At 34.2% G+C, this 20004-nt stretch overlaps 2 protein-coding genes across 3 annotated transcripts in view; both read left to right on the forward strand.

Moving 5' to 3' along the window:
• Nucleotides 1–15788, forward strand: part of LOC132199764 (uncharacterized) — a 30047-nt gene extending 14259 nt beyond the window's left edge. The window contains exons 1-6 of one of the 2 annotated variants that reach the window (XM_059624723.1): nucleotides 2285–2410; nucleotides 6563–6762; nucleotides 7475–7610; nucleotides 14653–14786; nucleotides 14841–15075; nucleotides 15145–15788. In XM_059624723.1, the coding sequence (XP_059480706.1) occupies nucleotides 2407–2410; nucleotides 6563–6762; nucleotides 7475–7610; nucleotides 14653–14786; nucleotides 14841–15075; nucleotides 15145–15206 (771 nt within the window). In that variant the 5' untranslated portion in view covers nucleotides 2285–2406 and the 3' untranslated portion in view covers nucleotides 15207–15788. Of the gene's footprint in view, nucleotides 1–2284; nucleotides 2411–6562; nucleotides 6763–7474; nucleotides 7611–14652; nucleotides 14787–14840; nucleotides 15076–15144 lie in introns of those variants that run through there. The other variant, XM_059624722.1, reaches the window with a different exon arrangement.
• Nucleotides 15789–16412: 624 nt separating this feature from the next.
• On the forward strand, nucleotides 16413–19769 carry LOC132201013 (enolase). The gene is made up of 7 exons (XM_059626871.1): nucleotides 16413–16572; nucleotides 16631–16883; nucleotides 17504–17658; nucleotides 18011–18282; nucleotides 18339–18429; nucleotides 18879–19299; nucleotides 19469–19769. Exons 1-7 carry the CDS (start codon nucleotides 16505–16507, stop codon nucleotides 19589–19591), a joined length of 1383 nt encoding a protein of 460 aa, XP_059482854.1. The 5' UTR covers nucleotides 16413–16504; the 3' UTR covers nucleotides 19592–19769.
• The last annotated feature ends 235 nt before the right edge of the window (nucleotides 19770–20004 follow it).

The following is a 20004-nucleotide window of genomic DNA, read 5'->3' on the forward strand; positions in this document are numbered from 1 at the left end:
CGCAAATGGCTAGTGGCCATTTGTGTCAAAAAGCGGAGCGACGGACTGGCCATCTGTCCGCGTAGCCGACGATATATACAATTTTGTTTACAATTTTTTTCGTTAAATAAAATTAATATAAAAGGTCAGGCTCATCAAACATCAAAATAATGAAATAAATAGTTAATATTTTATTTATTTTTTTATTAAAAAATATCAAAAGATGTAAATAATTCTAAAAGTTATTTTAAATAAATAATTTGTAAATTATAAATGCAATGTAAAAAAAATTAACTGTAATTAAAAGTAGAGCGTATTATATTTTTAATTAATCTGACTCAAAATGTATGGGCAAACTTTATTTGCAATTTCAACTTATTCCCTCTACATAATGTAACTTTTTAAGTCTCATATCGGCTCAATTAATCTAAATATGATTGTTAAAAATCGTACGTGGCGTTTGCTCCACTCTTTTATATGATCATTTAGCTCAAAAATAATTTTCTGCAAGAACGATGGGTCGTCAATAAAGTTACGGAGCCATGGCCCCTTAACTACAACTCGATCAGCAACCGGTGCGACGTTGGAATAAAAACGGTTGCATGCCACCTTCGTAACGAAAAATTTCTCTCGTCGACAGCAGTTGGTTTGCAAGAAAAGCTGATTGAAAGTCTGACGCGAAATTCCTCGCAATACATATTCCGGCAATTTATTCGTACGAGGTGCCGCGCGCAAATCAAATTGCAGTCGGGTGAGACGATGCGAGATCCATATAGCAGAAGAGAAAGAAGAGAAGAGCTCGCTTTCAAATGCGGAGCAATTTGTGCGGCGGGCAAATATCGGAGCGAAAACACGAGACACGATGTGACACATGCAGCATCGGGATGAGAAAGAGGCCAGCCAGCCTGGCCCGTGACCCAGGCGTATAATTTCATACACTCCAGTCTCTCTCTGGCGCTCCCTTTTTTCGGTCTCATCTGGCGTCAAGTTTCACGCGCCTTTCCTCCCGGGGATTTCAACACGCTCCTTTACCAAGGCCCTGCATTTTTTGTTTTATTTTAAAATGGCACGTTCTAATGCCGTGCGCGACTGTCGTTTAAAGTCCTTCGAAGATTGGCCACCTCTTAGACCTGCGATTGCCATCCGAGCAGCAACAATCTGAGCTTTTCTGAGATAAAAAAGGATTTGCTCAAAGCGGGCACTTTGGTCCGGCCTCAATCGATGGGTGCGAATTTGGTGCTCGGACCGCACACGCTCCAGATGTAAGCAAATTGGTGCAAATCCAGAAAGGGAAAAGGGAAAAACAAATAAAGAGATTGCAAGGGCGGCCAATCAAATTAACACTGAGAAGATGAGAATAAAAACGGTTTCTGTGGTTTGAAGAGCAAAATTTTGTGAAGCCAACCTGATATTAGCTCTGTATTTAGACCTACCTATAGATAAAGAAGTGATAAAAAAGGCTAGTGATTCTCTATGTCTTAGAAAGGACCTTGCTAAAAATAATTGTATTCAGCAAAATACTGTATGTAATTTTTACTATTAATAAAGTGATGCAAAATCAAAATCGCTAATAGTGTAAATATCAATTTAGGAACAATGCTGGCGAAATGAAGGTTTGCAATTGAGTAATTTTTATCCAAAAAAAATTGCTAAATATTTTTTTAAATTTTTTTGAAAAGCATTTACATCTGATTTTTTTTTCAAATAGTTTTTAAATGTTTTTAAAACATTTAATTCTAAGCAAAGAAATTTTGCTTCCATGTAAATTTTTTGCTCATTAACAAGAAAAAGGTTTTCACGATTTTTTTTTCTTTCCTCATCTAAAGTACAGAGCGTAAATTTGTTTTTATGTATGTAAGTACGTACTTACTTTATTGGTACTGTGTTTGCTCATTAACAAGGAATGCCTCCCAACTCGCAAACAATCTGTGAATTTTTTTACACCGTTTGCTCGCAGCGAGAAATGTCAAAGGTTGAGAAAATAAATAGCTAATGCTTCCCTTACAATTGTTATTTATGCAACTTATGCGTTATGATTTATTTTTTGAGGACAAGTATGTAAATTAAATCGATTAATGATGATTTCGACAAACAATAGACATTTTTGGTTACAAATTTTTACAAGCATTATCTAATCAAAACCTAATATCAAAATTAAAGTAATACAGGGAAAAGTGAACTATTTTTATAATATGAGCGAAAGTTATTTGACTTGAAATTATATTTCACTGAACGAAGACGGCTGCTGTTTTTCATTCCGCGAGGCGCACGTGAAATTTTTCATTACTTGAGCGCGTGCGGCATAACCAGTCGTCTTCGAACGTAATTCCGGCGTGCGTCGGCCTGTTTTATTCAGTCCGACGGAGGAACCTTGCTTTTCCACACAACTGCGCGGTGTCAGTCTGGAAACGCTCACCGAAATTATTCATGGGTAATATTTTCCTTGTCGGGATTTTTCATTTCCGAGGCGCCGCTTTTTGAATTGCAAGCAGCCCACTTATAATGCGTACGAAATTCGGCTCGCGGACCCAAAATAAAATGCGGACTTTTGGCCGAGTAAAAGAAACAAACCATACACATACACATAGTTTGTCCTCTTGAATTGATTGATGCAGCCCAAATTTAGTGGAATATTTTAGTTTTTGTTGTGAATCTAAAAAACTTCATCCAAAATTAATTTTTTTATTGGCTATTTTCAGTTTTTATTTTTTTATAATTAAAATAGTTGTCTTAAGCATTGAAACGAATTTAGCAATGCAGTTTTCTAACAATTTATTCATGTTACTAAAGGAAATTTTACTGAAATTTATTCCTTTCTGCATTATAACTGAACGTAATTTGTGTTAAATAAATCTTATTTATGTTCGACCAACCAAAAATTAATAACCACATATAATCAAATAAAATTTAAAAGATATAAATACATTAGTTTATTAATAAATTATAATTTATATTTATATAACATGGGAATAAAATGCAAAATTTATTTCAATTTTAAAAGAATTTACAAACTTGTGCAAATTTACACTTTATATTAAAGAGTTTGTAAAATCACTGGAAAGAGAAACTGAATTTCGATGAAATATTCTTTTATGCCTTGATATAATTAAGATACATTTTTGAAAAATTTTGGTCGGAGAAATATGTTGAGTAGGTCTTGTTGCATAATTTTACTCACTGCAGATCTGAAATTGAGCGCAACTAAACAAATTGAACCATATTAGTAAAGGATACTTATATTTTGGGTAAACAGTGGCGACCCACTTCTTCTTTTTCTAACAAGCGTAACTTTGGAAAAAAAAGTGGCAGCAGCCGCAAGTCGCCGGCAACGGCATTTGCAAAATAATGCAGAGCAAATTTGTTTCGGCGGCGCAAAATTTAACTTTCAAAAGGCAGTTGAAGCAGACTAAACTGCATAATGAAGGAGCGCGATTTGCATAATGTAATTCCCGCGGACCGACCGCCGTGGAAACGAACGCGTCTCGAGAGCTCACTCGCTGCTGACTTATTAACGCGCTGTTTTAAATAAATAGGCAGCAATTAGCATCGCTTTCAGCCGAATCGGGACTCGCTGCTGCCGAGAGTGACATCAAAGTGCGAGAATGTCCCATGTGGGGACCAGCCGAGTGGCGTTGCTGATTCGATAAATATTCATGGAATTCTCCAAAATCATGAAGCCGGATTGCAAATTGCTTGCGTGTGTAAAACGCAACCCAATCTACGTGAAGGAAAAAAATTTATTCAATACGTTATTAATTTTTGAATTTGCTTTTACGCTTAGAAGGCTTTCATTCGAGGATCAAATAAAACATTCAAATTTTGCCTGAAAATAGGATTTGAAAATTTACAAAATTATACTATTTCACCAATTGCATAAATAAAACAGTAAATAATTCCTGAAACAATACATTTATGTCTCAAAACTGTATTAAAAAAACTAAAATATAAAAATTTTAATGAAGCATGCTGTAGGATTGAAAGAAAATTTGAGAAAATTGATTACTTTAAAAAAATTATTACATAATGTAAAACTCATTTTTTTTTTAATCTCTTGCGTATAAATTTTGCACCAGAGCTCAGGGATAATGGCAATTAAAATTGGCCTTTGCCGCAGTGCTGCGCGTTTTTAAAGATCACACACACTCACGTCCTCGCTGGATATATCCAATATAAATCAGCCGCCGACGGTCGAGATTCGCATGAATGTTTAATAAGAAAAGTAACATGCGCCAGTGTGGAGAGCGAGTGCGGAGAGACACTGCGGCTCTTACAGGCGTTCGCCAAAAGGCCGACCAGAAACCTGCTTTCAGGGATTAAATTGAAAAGGAAAAGCCCACTGGTGGGGCTTTTGCCTTATAGGGCCAAAGGTCGGCATAATATGACCCTGTTGCCTGCAACTGCAGTCAAATTTCCCCCAGCAAATTAGTTTGGAGAAGTTATTTGTTTCCGCTAGAATTTTGAATTCAAATCAAAGGGCATATTAAATTTAATTCCTCAATTGAATTTTTGCAAGATAAATTATTATATTAATTAAACTTAAAAACACTTCTTAATTATATTATGATGTTCACTGTTTTGGTTTACCAGAAATATAACCAGTTACAGTTGGTATTCATAGAATTTTAAGTATCCTAAATTTAGAAAATGAAGAAAATTATTTTGCATATTAATTAAATTGATTGGAGCAAATCAAATGATACAGAAAAATTTTCCTTTCTTAATAGCAAACTTAAAAAATTTAAATTGAGTAGAATTTATGTTATAATCTTTAATGCAAAAACAAAATATCTCAAATTTGAACTTTTCTAAAATCACGATCGGGGGTTAAACTTTTTAAATTATTTAATAGTATTCAGAGAATCAAATAAATCAAATAATTAATATAGCTCAAGAGACTCACTTCATTTTGTTGGTATTTATCTCCTAAAAATATGGACTCCAGCAGGAGTTTGAAATAAAAAAAGAGTTTGCTATCAATATACTTTGTAATATGTTATTCATTCATTTTTTTTTTAATTTTTTTGAATTTTTTTTATTCATTATTTTGTTATAAACGGTTGCAAGTCAATGACGAAGAAGGTAATACAAAAATTATGAAACAAAATGAAATATGTAATCTTGTCTTTTAATTGATCAATTTGCCTAATTTGTTTTGAAAAAAGTCTGAAATCATTACTATAAAATTTCTGAACTTGATGTCATAAAACTGTATTACATAAAAAAATAATAATAATAATTGGCTAATTGTAAGAGATTTTCACTTGTTTTCTTTATCATCTTTAGACAATTAAAGCAAACCAAATATATTCGTCGCTCGAAACTCTCCAGAGCCATTTTTTCGCCGACCTGACGGGTTAATCCAGGCACACGCGTAAATGTAATCCTGCCGCCGTATATCTACGGTCCTTCTGCAAGTCGGTGTAGAGGTGGATGCATGCGGTGTGGCGGCGCCGCTTCTGCTGCGAAGAAGATACCGCATTGGCCTTTTGTCTTCTTCATAATTCAGCGGCTCTCATTGCATATTTTAAAAGTGGGGCCTCGGCTGAATATTAAACGGAAAAGAGCGCGAGGCCCATTACTGCAAGAAGCAGCAGGTGCACGACCGAACGACTGCGGTGCGTCTTTCTCTCATTACGCAAACTTTGCACACAGCAAATCGCCGCACTGATTCAAAATTCATGGGCTCGCGTCGCTTCGAGTGGCGCGCAAAAGTGATTCTATTAGGGGCCATTTGATCGCTTGCCAGCGCGAAAAGTGAACATGCAGCACTTTTTGCCGCCGGCGACGCTCCCTCAATCGTCTGTGAAATTAGGACGTTCTACAGAATCACCGACGCGCGATCTCATATAATAGAGCTCGATTGCTTTTGAATTGGACAAATGCTTTCCCATTAGTTTAAACCTTGCTTTGATCAATTTTTTGTTTTAATGTGAATGATCAAATGTGTTTTTATTGAATATTGCTAATTTTTGGTAGATCTATTTGGGCAGAGAATCAATAAATATTATTTGAAACTATAAAATGTATAAGTGAGGAATCAGGAGATATTTAAGAAACGTTTGAGGACGAAACGTAATTTAATGCCCAATGCCCAAAAAATATTTTACTGTGTACAATAGAATCAATAAAATCCATTAAAAGTTGTATAATAATGATATGTACCAATGAGCTGCAAATAAACAATCTTCAATATCGCAAGCAAAGTTTAATGCTGCTCTGGACTATCTCTTTGTCCCCTAGGAACAACTGAACGAAGGTTTATTCGTACCAAAGTTTTATGATCAGAGTTTATTGTGCGAATCCTTACTTAAGTTAACCTCTTGCAACTAAATTGACGAGTAATGACATATCTAATGATGCACGAAAGATTAAGAAAAAAAGGCAATTCAATCGTGTCATTTTACTAAAGAAGTCATTTAAAAAAAATCAAAATGAATTTATTGAATCTTTTTCAATTGAATTCCTGAAAAAATTTCCAACACATTGTTTTTTTTATATATCTGTGTTTCAATTAAATTTAAAAAATATATCTAAAAAAGATCGGATAATTTTATAATGGGACGTTTTATTGATCGTGTTCCAGGCACTTCCGGGCTGCACTTTGTGAACGTGAGCGTGCCCCGGTACGCAGAGCTTCATGCGACAGTGATCATGAGTTGCCACTTCGAGTTGGGCTATGCCCGCCTTTATTCGGTCAAGTGGTACAAAGACGACTACGAGTTTTTCAGCTACAGTCCCGTCTTCAATTGCAAGTGGTTCGCCCTGCCTGGAATCAAGTTGGACGTAAGTTCAAAATAATTATTTAATTAATAATTGCATTTTTTTTATTTCACATGTTTTTGTTAATTTTGGTAAATTTAATAATAATAATAATTCACATCATTCACATGTGTTAACAATCGGTTTGACGGGCCTGGAATTATATTTATATTAATTGCAATTCCAATTTTACTAATAGTTGTTAATAATAATAATATTAGATTTTAAATTATATTTTATTAAATTATTTATAAATCTTGAATGGATTTTAATTAATTGTAATTAAATGGTTTTTTTTTTAAATTTATCAAAAATTGTCAAAATGATCTTTTTTAAAGGAGACAACGTTTCTCAAATACAAATATTTTACTGTTCATTACAGTATGTTTTTTTTTTTTAATTATAATTTTGTTTCCTCAGAATTGTCATGGTTAATGGCATTTTAAGGTATTCCAGCATTGAAGCATTGAAACGGATATCTGTAGTCATTTAATTTTTAGTGAGGGTTAAATACGATAATAATTTTATTAAAATATAAATAATTTGAAATTTGATTTTAAAAGTGCTGTCATCATATTTTTCACTTTGAAATAATTTGATGAAATCCATTTATTTTAGAATTAAATTTTTTAATTTTATAATATATTTAATTTTGTCCTATTATTTACCAAAAGAGCTTTAATACTGTATTTTTTTTAAAGATATTTTTACACAAAAATCAATTTTTCATTTGCAGATGTCTCGTTCGGACATGAATCAAGTGACGTTGGTGGACTTGCAGTTCAGCAGCTCGGGCACCTATAGGTGCGAAGTGTCTACGGAAGGACCAAATTTCGAGACAACGTTCTCGAATGAGAACGTGACAGTCAGAGGTGAGCGGCGCCTTGGGGGACAGTCAAGGCAATTATGGGGCGAGGACGGCAAAAGGGAAAGGATCGCGTTAACCCCTGGGGTAGGGTTGGAGAGGACGAGAGCGAAAATAGCGTTTTCACAGAAAGAGAGAGAGAAGGGTTGGCATGAAAGAAACAACACCAAGAGATAAATAGAAAAATGCCGGCAACCATGAAAAATCAACACCTGCAATCAGTTTAATTGCCTCAATTTCAATTTTCTAAATTTTTACTCCCGTTTATGGAATTTTTAAGTTTAATCATTAACCATTCATAATTGATAACTTGGTTTGTGAATTTTTAACCCTTGGGTACTCTTAAACGGCTCAACGTCATACCCGTGACATAATATTTCTGCCAACATTCCAATATAATTTGGAATTAAAATATTTTGGGAGTTCCAAGTCGGTAAAACAATTAAAACGTTTTTTGTCTTATTCTTTTGTTTAATGACATTTAATTTCCCAAAATTAGAGCCAACTATATCAAAATAGAGTCTCAAAATATAATAGTAATAATAAAGTACAATTCATTTTCTAAAAGCGTTCAAAAGGTTGTTTTAAGTACCAAATATATTTTCATGCGACAAACAAATCACCAAGAACCATTGCCTGAATGAATTCTAGAGTGATAAAATGAGAAATTACTAAAAAAAAAATCTAAAAGAGAATATTTCACCAGTTTGTAAAAGGATTAAATATTAAAAACCAATGGTTTGTAATGGGGAAAAAAATTATATTATTTTTCTCAAAATCGGCATGAACAAAGATTGACAAAATATATGTTCATATAGTCGAGCAAGGTAAAATCAATTATGAATATATCCACCTCATATTTTTTACATTGGGCTTAAGGAGAACAGGCAAAGTTTTTATAATACAAGGAAAAGTAAATAAAAGGAAAGTTTTTCTTGGAAATGCTTGTTTTCTTGTTGCAAACACTTACGTTTGTGAGCATTTTTGCGAGGCATCACCGCCGGCGATGATTTTTTTTCCCTTGGCGTCTCCTTGGCAGCATTAATTGCGATAAAAGCCCTGGAAGCTTCAAAAGGCCTCAATCAAATTTTCTTCCCCGGTGGAAGCTCAACACACTCGTCGCAGATAGACGTTGATGGATTATTGACTGGCTGCTGTTGCCTTGTTCCCTATTTTGCCGCAAAGAGAAAAGTTTTTCCATTCCTTCAAGTGTTGCCGCGGCGTGATTGAAATGAGAGGAACAATCCCTGGCGGGCTCGTTCGAGAGACGCGCAAAATTTGCTGCGCAAAGCCGCGAGTGGGAATTGAAAAAGAAACCTCGCTATTTTTCTTTTTCCCCGATCGCATTGATTACAAAAGTGCTGGGGACGCCCTCATTTGCCCTAGTTTTTGGCATCGGAAAAGTTTTGATAAAAGTAAAATAAGTTTGGCCCAAAACGAATTTCTTGGAAAAAAGCAGGAAAAGGATACCATCATCATCAGTCTATTCATGCACACCTTTGAATCCAGTGTCTGAAAGTTTGGAAAACGGTTATTCAAGAAAAATTTAAAAAAAAAATGTTTTTCTTATTGAATTTTTATATCGCATGTCCATGAAATGAGAATATTCATATTATTTCCTTTACAGTATAATGATTCAATACTGCACGTTATTCAAGTTTGGTGCTGTTTAATTTTGATACATATATTATGTGATTATGAATTTTATTACAAAATACAAATTTTTTATTGCTTATATTTAATTCAAACTATTTATTTTTAAACACATATTAATTTGTCACATTTATTGTGATCAAATATACTCTAACTTTTAATTATATTTTTATTAATTTGTTTATTTAATTATTTATTTATTTATTTATTTATTTATTTATTTATTTATTTATTTATTCATTTATTCATTTATTTATTTATATATTTATTTATTTATTTATTTTTTTATTTATTTATTTATTTATTCGTTCATTTATTTATTTATTCATTTATCAATTTATTTTTCATTGCATTCATTGAAAAACGCAACATCTTAAATATCAAGTCAATACATACACAATAATTTGAATACATAGCTGTTAAAAAATTTAATGATTTTAAACAATTTAAATTTGCCTGCAAGAGTAAATAAATTTAAAAAATTTTTTCAATATTTTTCACTCTATAAATTTCTTAGATTGTTACGAAAATATTTTCCAAAAAAGGTTTTAGGTTAAGTGAATTTAGGGAAAAAAACGGACCCCCAAAAGTGAAGCTTTCGTCGGATATGTATAATTTGATGCATTTTCGAGCCGCACGAAAGGGAGAAAAACGAAATCAGCATCCCTCCCTCGCGCAAGAGAAATAAGAAACATAAAAGTTTTGCCCTCGCAGCAGGGGTTGACCTTTCATTATTTCGGATTCTTTGCGCAAGTGGCCAGCAACTTGTCACTGTGGGCCGCGGGGAATAGAAAAATAACGCACAACAAGCGGCAGAGAGAGATGACTAACGAGTATCGGGGGAAAAGAAACGACGCGAAAAAAATGGTTGCCAAATTATCTCAACACTCCCCGGGCTGGAGATCATCTGGTTTGGCCGAATTCGCTGCCGGGTGCGTGGCACGTCGTAAATATCAATTTTTGCTCGCAGCCTAAGCACTAAATTAAGACAAGCAAATGCTTTCGTGAACCATATTTTCTCTCAGCTGAAGGCAAAATGGAAGCAGAAATAAAGAAGGAATAAGGTTTTATGGGGTTTCTTATTGTTCTTTTTGAGCGAAAGGAAATTTTTCAGAAAGAGAGGCAGTTTCCCTTTCATAGTAGGCGTTGTGCTATAAAAGGAATCTAAAATTGGTTTCGTGTAGAATTGAAAGGCTATACAAAATTAAATAAAAATATGGGAGAGTTATACATTTCCAATTTACGTCCTTTGCAAAAAAATTCCCGTTTTTATTTTGTTATTTTGAAACATTAAAAAGTTAGCTCAATAAGTAAAAAATTTTGTTCAATGCTAGAAATTAATTGTATTGTTCCTCCACAAAAAAGAAAAAGGAATAATTTCATCATGTCAAAGTTTATAACACGATGTTGAAATTTCTACAGTAATTTTGACTCAATAGCCTTTAAGTAAAAAAAATTAATTATAAATTATAATGACGAATAAAACCATACAGAATGTATATGCATTGCTTACAAAATTGAATTTTGTATTTTTATAATTTACAAATATTTTAAAAAGATTTTAATTATAATAAGCTCTGTTAGGGTTTTTCTCTAAAACGCAGTAATCAAATGTTTTAATATGGCTGGACAAATTAATAACAAGAATATACAAAATATTACAGTAATTAAATAGCCTTACTATTTGGTTTGTTACTTTCTTATCATTAATACATAATGTCATTTTTGCATGATTATTGCATAACATATTTCTTACCCCTTCTGTATAATTTCCCTAAAAATGTATATCAAAGCTGCAATTATTTCTCGACCCCATAGAACTCCTATAGAACTCGCAGAACTCACGCAAAGTCAACAAACTGCGTTCAAGCAAAGTCAAATTGAATTCAGTTCTCAGATGCTTATGCCCGCCGTCAATGGCACAAGAAGAGCAAGCAAATAATGCGTCTGCGAGCCGAGGGAACAAATACATCTGTGTGTGCCGGCACAGTGAATTAAGCAATTAGGAAATTAACTCAATCCCATTATGAATCGCAGAGAGAGACCTCCACACAGAAGCCCAAATGTAGTAGTTTAATCTGCGTATTTGCTTTTGAAGCTTTGCTCGGGTGTGTTGACTTCAAAGCGAGCATCGTAGTTAGGCGCGTGCACAAAATGCAACCGGCGCGTCACCGGCGTCGGCCCGGTTGCATACCTGATAATGATATGCAACGTGATTTGATTTGGAGGCACCACTTGTGCCCTGAGGGAAATGTCGGGCAAACATGCACACGTTCCCCATTCCGGTCTAATGGAAAACACACACACACACACGTACAGTGTATGTATTAATACATGGGGAGGCGGCACTCGGCCCCGATTGCTACCGGTGTTTTAAAATAAATACATAGCGACGCAGGAGTAATCACTCGGAACGTCTCTGGACGCGGCCGACGAGTTTATTAAAACGCGAATTAGCTCGGCATGTGTTTGCTCATTTTTTTAATGCCATCCTCTTCTGGGTCACTGTTGAGTGCAACGGGGAAATGAGCCAAGAAAGCTGCCCGCGAGCCACTCTCGGTTGCGAAACTTGGTCTAGAGCCTCAGAATGCAAAATTTTCCCAGCTCAATTGGTTTCCAGTCACGCTCTGATGAGTTTGTCTCCGGGCTTTTCTTACTTAATCTCTCACGCGCTCTTCATTGTTGCCCTTGAGGCAGGAAAAGTATCAGGAAATTAATCAAGGTATGCATGTGGTGCTCTACTTGCGCATCAAACATTCAAAAGATAATGTTGATCAAATTTTATTAAACGCATCATAAAATGGAGATATGGAATATTTTTAATAGAATTATATCTTAAAGTCCAATGAACTGATAAAATTATGACTATTTCCACTTCCAAAAAATGCAGTGAAACAAAGTGAAAAGTTTATTTTCATAATTTTTCATAATACATGGGCTAGAATTGGCTAGAATGAAGTAAAAAAAATATTATTTTAATTGTTATATTAAATTACAAACCTTAACTTTTTTAAATTATGTTTTTTATTAATTGTTAAATTTTATTTATTAAATTTAATTTTTATTTTTATTTTTAAAAGCAAAATTTTTTGATTTAAACATTATTATTTATTTGGAATGGAATATTTAATAGCGAAGATTAAATTGTTAGCTAAAACAATTTAAATTTTTGCAAATTTTTTAATATTAAGTTTTGTAAATTAAGACCCGGCTATTAATCTCAACTCTATTAAATATTCTAAATTAATTAAAGTCAAGCGTTTTTGACATTTTCATAGCGATTGCAATGCATTGAATTCATAAACTAAAATTATATTACTTATTATTATTGACTAAGACATGATGCCATAAGATCGCGATTTATGTCAAAATTATTTCAAAATAAGCACTGATTTTTTATTTCAACCTGCACTTTTGCATTGGTTTCAGCTTCAATTTTTTGTATGTAGGTTCTTTTAGTTGTTGCTGAATCTTCTTGCACTCGTAGTGTTCATTTTTATTGAAATAAAATATGGCTTCCTAACAGAAGCATAAAAAATAAAAAGCAGTACTGAAAAAAATATTTTGAACAATACTACTGTTTTCTTTCTCTCTTAATTGTTTTCAAATTTTCATTTTTGTCATTTATTTGGATGAGTTCATGTATGGGGCATAGTTGCCCTCAATTCGAACCCAATAAACATTTTTTGAAACTAAAATCGCTAACTTCACCGCGAGGAAGCCAGATTTCATGGAAACAAAAATAGCTTCTTTTTATTACATTTAGTTGCAAATGATATTTATTGATATATCACATTTAAGTATGATTTATATTTCCTTTTAGTCTAACAATGGCAAGTATGGAATTCAACACAATTAAAATTTTATCTAAATAATAAATTTAAAGAAATAAAATGAGTCCTCAAAAGTCAATAAATAGTAAAGCAATGTCTGGTCGCACTTTGTTCATGTGGCACCCAACGTTCGCATGATAACTAACGCTAATGAAGGCGCAGGATAGAATTGCCTGCTGATGAGAATAGAACGTGGGTGTTGCGGACAGAATAGAGATCTCTTGTGTCTGTCTGCGTGTATATCGATTCACCCTCGTCATTGGGGAATCATCGCACTACTTGAGTCCGTATTTCCGGCCAACAACCACCAACTAACTAACTAACCGTCAGTTGCCACAAAAACTTTTCGCGCTAGCGACTCTAGCTAGCGAGTGTGTGTTGCTCTCATTTGCCAACTTTTACCTCTCATCTTTTAATTGATTTTCTCCTTTTTCCGTGGGCGCACTGACAACGAGTTTCAAGTTGCACCCTCGTTAAACGCAGCAAATGCATTCTGATGCAGGCGTAATGCTCAACAGACAGACAGACACTGATGTACGAGCACCAATTGGCTTTTGCTGTGGAAACAGCTTCCTCTCTTTCGCTCTCTCGACTTCAGATAAGGAAAGCAAAGTGCGGTGAATAATGGGGTTTGAGAGGCAAAGTTTAGCAGATTCAGATCGCGGTACTTTCTTTCTTTCGAGCAGCTCGTTCATCATGTGCTGCGCGCGTTTGATTTTAACGAGCAGATTAGTCCAGCTTTGATCCAAAGAAAACACCCTTTGCCACAATTACATTTCCGCAAGTTGATTAAACAAGAAGAAGCTTTACAGATAAATTGTTGTAAAATAATAAATAATTAAAAATTTAAAAATAATTGTTATTTTACTTTAAATTATACTTTTAATGTTTATATTAATAAATATTAATTTTCAATATTTTATTAAATAAAAAAAAAATTTTATTGTTCATGTAGGTTTTAAATTATTAAAATATCTATATTAAAAATATTAGTATTTATTAAAAACTTGATATAATTGATAAAGTGACGTTAGACCTAATGAGCATGAGGCTCACTGAGCCTCTACTTGCTCTACTTTGTCAGAATCATTTCTTTGATTAAAGATTTTAATTTAAAAGTAGTAAAGATATATTTCAAATTTCGTTGTAGAATACCATAATAAATAGCTTGGCTAACACTGAAATTAGTGTGAGTAATCAGTAAACAATGAAATTTTAAATTAAATTGATTTTGCAAACTGAATATTGAGGGTAAAAAGACAAAGGAAAAATTTTTTTATTCTCAACAAGAAATCAATAGCTAATTAATGGAAAAATCGAGAAATTCAATGAATTTTGCACGGTTCTGTTGGAAATCAATATTTTGAAAATAAATATTTTTAACAAAATGCACAACTATTCTAAATTTTTTTAAATTAAAATATTCAATCGTGGGTGAAAAACATACAATTTTCAATTACAAATCTTTGTAAAATTAATTAAAATTAATGAATTGTCTGTTTAAAATTTCCACAAACACTTTCCTCTAAACTGAAACTTTTAACATTAAGCTAATATTTGCAGCCCTGCCAGCAAGCGAGCCGATAATCAACGGGCTTCAGCCGGCTTATTCTCCTGAGGACATGATCGAGGCTAATTGCACTTGTCCCAAGTCAAAGCCCAAGGCGACCATGGCCTGGTACCTCAACGGAATAAAGGTTCGAGTTCATTTTTCACACCCTCTGTATTGGCAAATAACTTTTCACTAACAGGTCGAACGCTACTTTTTGGTCTTTTACGCCACTTCGGAAGACGAGGAGGGCCTAAGCGAGTCCGTTTTGGGGTTGAACAGACGCGCCGAAGTCACTTTGTTCCCTGGGGGCGGCCCTCTCGAGCTCAGGTGCACCGCCACCGTCCAGGAACGCACCTGGGCCAAAACGGCCACCGCCCTGCTCGCCAGGCTGAACAATCAGAAACTGGCTCAAGATGACTTCACCAATAAATCTGGTAATTTCATATTAAAAATGTATTTCTTATTTTTCAAAAAGATTTTAACTGATTATTTTTTAATTTTAGATGAGGTGTGCGTGAGCCTGTTGCTGCTGTTGTCATCAATGCTGCTCAATTTCTGCTGGTGACCTTTTTACCCAGCGAAATTTCTGTTCCCGCGTTTCGGATTTACGTTTTTCAACGTGTTTAATTAATTGCAAAAAATACTAAAATAAAGAAATTTAAAAAGATGCTGTACATATTTGATGTCTCCCGAAATAAAGTCCCCTCTAACTAAATCGCCCACGTTACTCTACTCATGTCTTTTAACGCTAATATTGTGTGTTGAAATCATACAAAAGAAATATATAATTTGAATCAATGTAACTTTTTTATTGAAATATGAATTCCTGCACAGAGGCAAGCCAATATCAGAACTATGTAAAGAATTAAATGAACGACTAATTTATTAAATAATATTATACGAGTGAATTGTGTAAATCAACCTCGCGAGAAACGTATCAGGCTCATTTTGTTAAATGACAATCTCACAAAATTTGATTTTTCTGATATTCTAGGTTTTTTAATTGATGAAGTTAGTTTAATATAATTGTACACTATTCAATACTTGTAATGAGGAAAATCTGTGCCAATATGAAGAGCCGAGTATTTATACACAACATACTGAAGTGGAGTAGAGATGTTTTTTAATAAATTGCCAATGTCGTATATTAAAGTGGGAATGAAAATATGATACTGACGTTTTAATGATTTTTATTTTCCTTAAAACTTATACTGTCGCCCTTTTTTATATCTGCTTCTTTATAAATTAAACAAACAAAATATTTACAAAATTTTGGAATTTTTGCCCCCACTAATCGTTCTTTCTCATAGTCAAATTTTTTTTAGTAATCGGATAATCTTTGCAAATTACCATTCATATGCTTATTAGCATATTGAGAGGAATGATAAATTATTTAATGCTGATATATTTGACATAATTATAGTGAAATCACGCAATTTATTTTAATTAAAAAAGAAAACAATTTTTTACTGAATTGCACCAATTTTTTTACAGATTTACAAAACATTCACTTCATGTTTTATTCTCACATCCTGAAATATAAATGGTGTGAAATGATTTTTTCCGATTTTTCTCTCTATATCAGCTCAAACTTTAAATTCTAGATTGCTATACATGTTTCTTTATTGAGAACACAATTTAACAAAATACAATTGATTCTGCATTTCTTGTTATTAATTTTATTCTAAAATTTAGCAATATATGACTATTGACAATATAAAGACAATTTGCAACTATTATGCCTCAATAAATAAAGAAAGTTTTAAACTTGGCCGTTTTTAGCGCGGTAGGCTCGCTGGCCAGCTGATAATCCGAGCTTGCGCAGTGTTTGCTGCTGGGTGGACGTGCGAGGCGAGTCTCTCTATGTTCGTCCTCTCCGCTAGGTCAACCCATCTTCTCTGTCGGCGTTTTTACTCGAGCTCCAGTTTTAGGTGAGTTTGTCGGCGAACGCGGCCGAATTGGTTCTCACGATTGGTCTCCGGGTCACAGGTCGATCTTCACAATGCCCCTGCAAAGCATCAAAGCCAGACAGATCTTCGACTCTCGCGGTAACCCCACCGTCGAGGTCGACCTGGTCACCGACAAGGGTCTCTTCAGAGCGGCCGTGCCCTCGGGCGCCAGCACCGGCATCTATGAGGCCCTCGAGATGAGGGACAACGTCAAGGACCAGTACCACGGCAAGTCCGTCTTGAACGCCATCAAGAACGTCAACGAGGTCATCGCCCCTGAGCTGCTCAAGCAGGTGATTAGGATACATATTAAAATCGATTTTCTGTGGTTGACATTTGTTCGTCCTGGACCACCTTGACCTTGGCAAGGTCAGGGGGTGAAAAGTGTATGATTCACACACAAAACCCTGATGCTTTGATCAAAGTCCCAATATTTTATTTTTATTTTTAACAGATAATTTAAAAAAAATATATATATATTTTAGCACATGAAACAATTTTATTTTTGCATATTTTTATATTATATACACACTTAATTACTTTGATTCCAGAATAAGCGTTTATTATTCAATATAATTCTGAACATAGTTTAATTATTTTCCATATTTTGCCCATTATTTATAATAAATACAAGGAAAAGAAGAGATTAATAGACTTGTGCAATTGTTGACCCAGATTGCACAAAATTATAAAGTGATGTCAGAAGTCAACTAAATTACATACCACATTATTGAAGTCATATGATATCACAATATCAAAAAGTTCACCTGTACTGACATAAACTAAATTTTAAAAGCAATTTAAAAAAATCATGATGTGGCAAAACAAAAATAATTTACCGTAATAATTGTAATTTTTTATTTTTTTAATATCGTTCTGATTCAATGAACTTCATTATTTTTTATAATTGCAGACCTTCGAGCCAACCCAGCAGAAGGAAATTGATGATTTCATGCTGAAGTTGGACGGAACCGAGAACAAGTCCAAGCTTGGTGCTAACGCTATCCTTGGTGTCTCTCTTGCTATTTGCAAGGCCGGTGCTGCCCAAAAGGGTGTCCCTCTGTACAAGTAAGTATAATAATTCCGAAATAATTTGTCCACCATGTCAGCTTACTTTGATAATTTTGCTACCTGCAAATAAGTTTTTGATTGGAAATTATAAATAAGAGCAAATTTATAAGAAAAAGGTATTTAAAAAAAATGGAAGATATTAAATTTAAAAAAACGCACTCACAATTAAGTAAGTTTATTGTTGATTTTTTTGTTTTTTAGCAATTATATTATTTATTTATTTTTATAAAGTGACACATTTTTTTTAATGGGAAAGGTCAAATTCAATATTCAGTTCTGATTTTTTTTTTCTTGAAAAATTTAGTTATCGAAATTTCAAAAAATATTCAACCAATAATGATCAATCCAGGCACATTGCTGACTTGGCCGGCAACACAAACATCATCCTTCCCGTGCCCGCCTTCAACGTGATCAACGGTGGATCTCACGCTGGCAACAAGCTGGCCATGCAGGAGTTCATGATTCTGCCCACTGGTGCTACTTCCTTCACCGAGGCCATGAAGATCGGCTCTGAGGTGTACCACCACTTGAAGAAGGTCATCAAGGACCGCTTCGGTCTTGACGCCACCGCTGTTGGTGACGAGGGTGGTTTCGCTCCCAACATTCTGAACAACAAGGATGGTAATGAGCTTGAAATTTTGATCAAAAGCACATAATTTTTCATGATATGTCCACAGCTCTCTTCCTGATCCAGGACGCTATTGCCAAGGGCGGCTACACTGGCAAGGTTGAGATTGGCATGGATGTCGCAGCTTCTGAATTCCACAAGTAAGAGACAAAATTTTCTAGTGTTAGGTCAAAGCTGGCAATTATCAAAAGAATAAATAATAATTAACGTGGAAGTAAAAAAGTTAATTTAAAGAGGAAACCTAAACTGGAAGTCTTTTGTACTTTAGTTATTGATTTATGAAAAGTTTATTATGTTAAAATGAAAGTTTTAATGCCTCCAAAAATGGTATTTAAAAAATTGATGATTGTTTAAATTAATTGGATAAAAATACAAAATGTAGTTTAATCAATTATTTTAAATTGTTTTAAGATTTTAAATTGGTATTGAAGATGAAATTATTTAAAAGTAGAAGTTCTCATTATTTTTTTTTCATAACAATGATAAATAAACACTAAATCTGTAGCAAATTAATATTTTCGTTTTAAAGGAACTTTTAATTTTTTAATTCAATTCAAAATTTTCAATTACATTTTCAACTTGTTTCTAGGGAAAAGTTGTATGATCTGGACTTCAAGAACCCCAACTCTGATAAGAGCCTGTGGATTGACGGTGACAAGCTCGAGGCTTTGTACCAGGAGTTCATCAAGGACTTCCCCATCGTTTCCATCGAGGATCCCTTTGACCAGGATCACTGGGAGGCCTGGAGCAAGATCACCGCCAACACCACCATACAGATTGTTGGTGACGATCTGACCGTGACCAACCCCAAGAGGATTGCCACCGCCATTGAGAAGAAGGCCTGCAACTGCCTGCTCCTCAAGGTCAACCAGATCGGCACCGTCACCGAGTCCATCGAGGCTCATCTGCTGGCCAAGAGCAATGGCTGGGGCACCATGGTGTCTCACAGGTCCGGCGAGACTGAAGACTCCTTCATTGCCGACCTTGTTGTTGGCCTCAGCACTGGCCAGGTTAGTTGATTTGTCATTTTTCCCTACTTATACTTTCTATTATTTACGTTTCCAAATTGGAAATATACTGTCAATTAAATAATAGTAAAACTTATAATATACATTTTTTATGAGTTTTGTAGTTTTAAGAGTCATTTTAATAACGATGGTTCATTTCTTCTTTTATTAGATCAAGACTGGTGCGCCATGCCGATCTGAGCGTCTGGCCAAGTACAACCAGATCCTGCGAATTGAGGAGGAGCTTGGTGCCGGCGCCAAGTACGCCGGAAAATCTTTCCGCAAGCCCGAGTAGAGGAATTGTCATTATTTCCATCTAGTCTGTATTAGGCCCAAGGCTAAATTGTTAAAGCTCTTGTCACACACTTGGCATTTAACGAAAGACAATTCCCGAGAAGTACTCTACTTGTATGTGTTGTACCACCTTCCCTCAATAAATAAACTGTTTTAGAATATTGGTTATGAGGGTTAAATCTAGGTTTTTTATTTTTTATTTCCAACCTCAACGATAAACAATGATTAATACATATTTTGGGATTGAATCGTTTTATTCAAGCATGGAGTTTTATCAATCAATTTGTTTAATAGAAAAAAGGACTTTTTTATACTGCTGAGGATTTTTAAAGATTACTTTAATTATTACATGGGATCTGCATGGGATGAAGTTAAAGATTTCAATCTTCTGAGAGAAAAAGTAGTGTTTCAAAA

Source organism: Neocloeon triangulifer, unplaced genomic scaffold (assembly GCF_031216515.1).
Source record: "Neocloeon triangulifer isolate White Clay Creek 2 clone unplaced genomic scaffold, ASM3121651v1 ptg000014l, whole genome shotgun sequence".
Classification (NCBI taxonomy): domain Eukaryota; kingdom Metazoa; phylum Arthropoda; class Insecta; order Ephemeroptera; family Baetidae; genus Neocloeon; species Neocloeon triangulifer.

What these genes read in the sequence shown, in the direction of transcription:
- LOC132201013 (XM_059626871.1), top strand. Translation starts at nt 16,505, where the DNA reads ATGTTCGTCCTCTCCGCTAGGTCAACCCATCTTCTCTGTCGGCGTTTT. An exon ending in CCCCTGAGCTGCTCAAGCAG is followed by an intron (nt 16,884 to 17,503) that starts GTGATTAGGATA and finishes TTATAATTGCAG; the next exon opens with ACCTTCGAGCCAACCCAGCA. An exon ending in AAGGGTGTCCCTCTGTACAA is followed by an intron (nt 17,659 to 18,010) that starts GTAAGTATAATA and finishes TGATCAATCCAG; the next exon opens with GCACATTGCTGACTTGGCCG.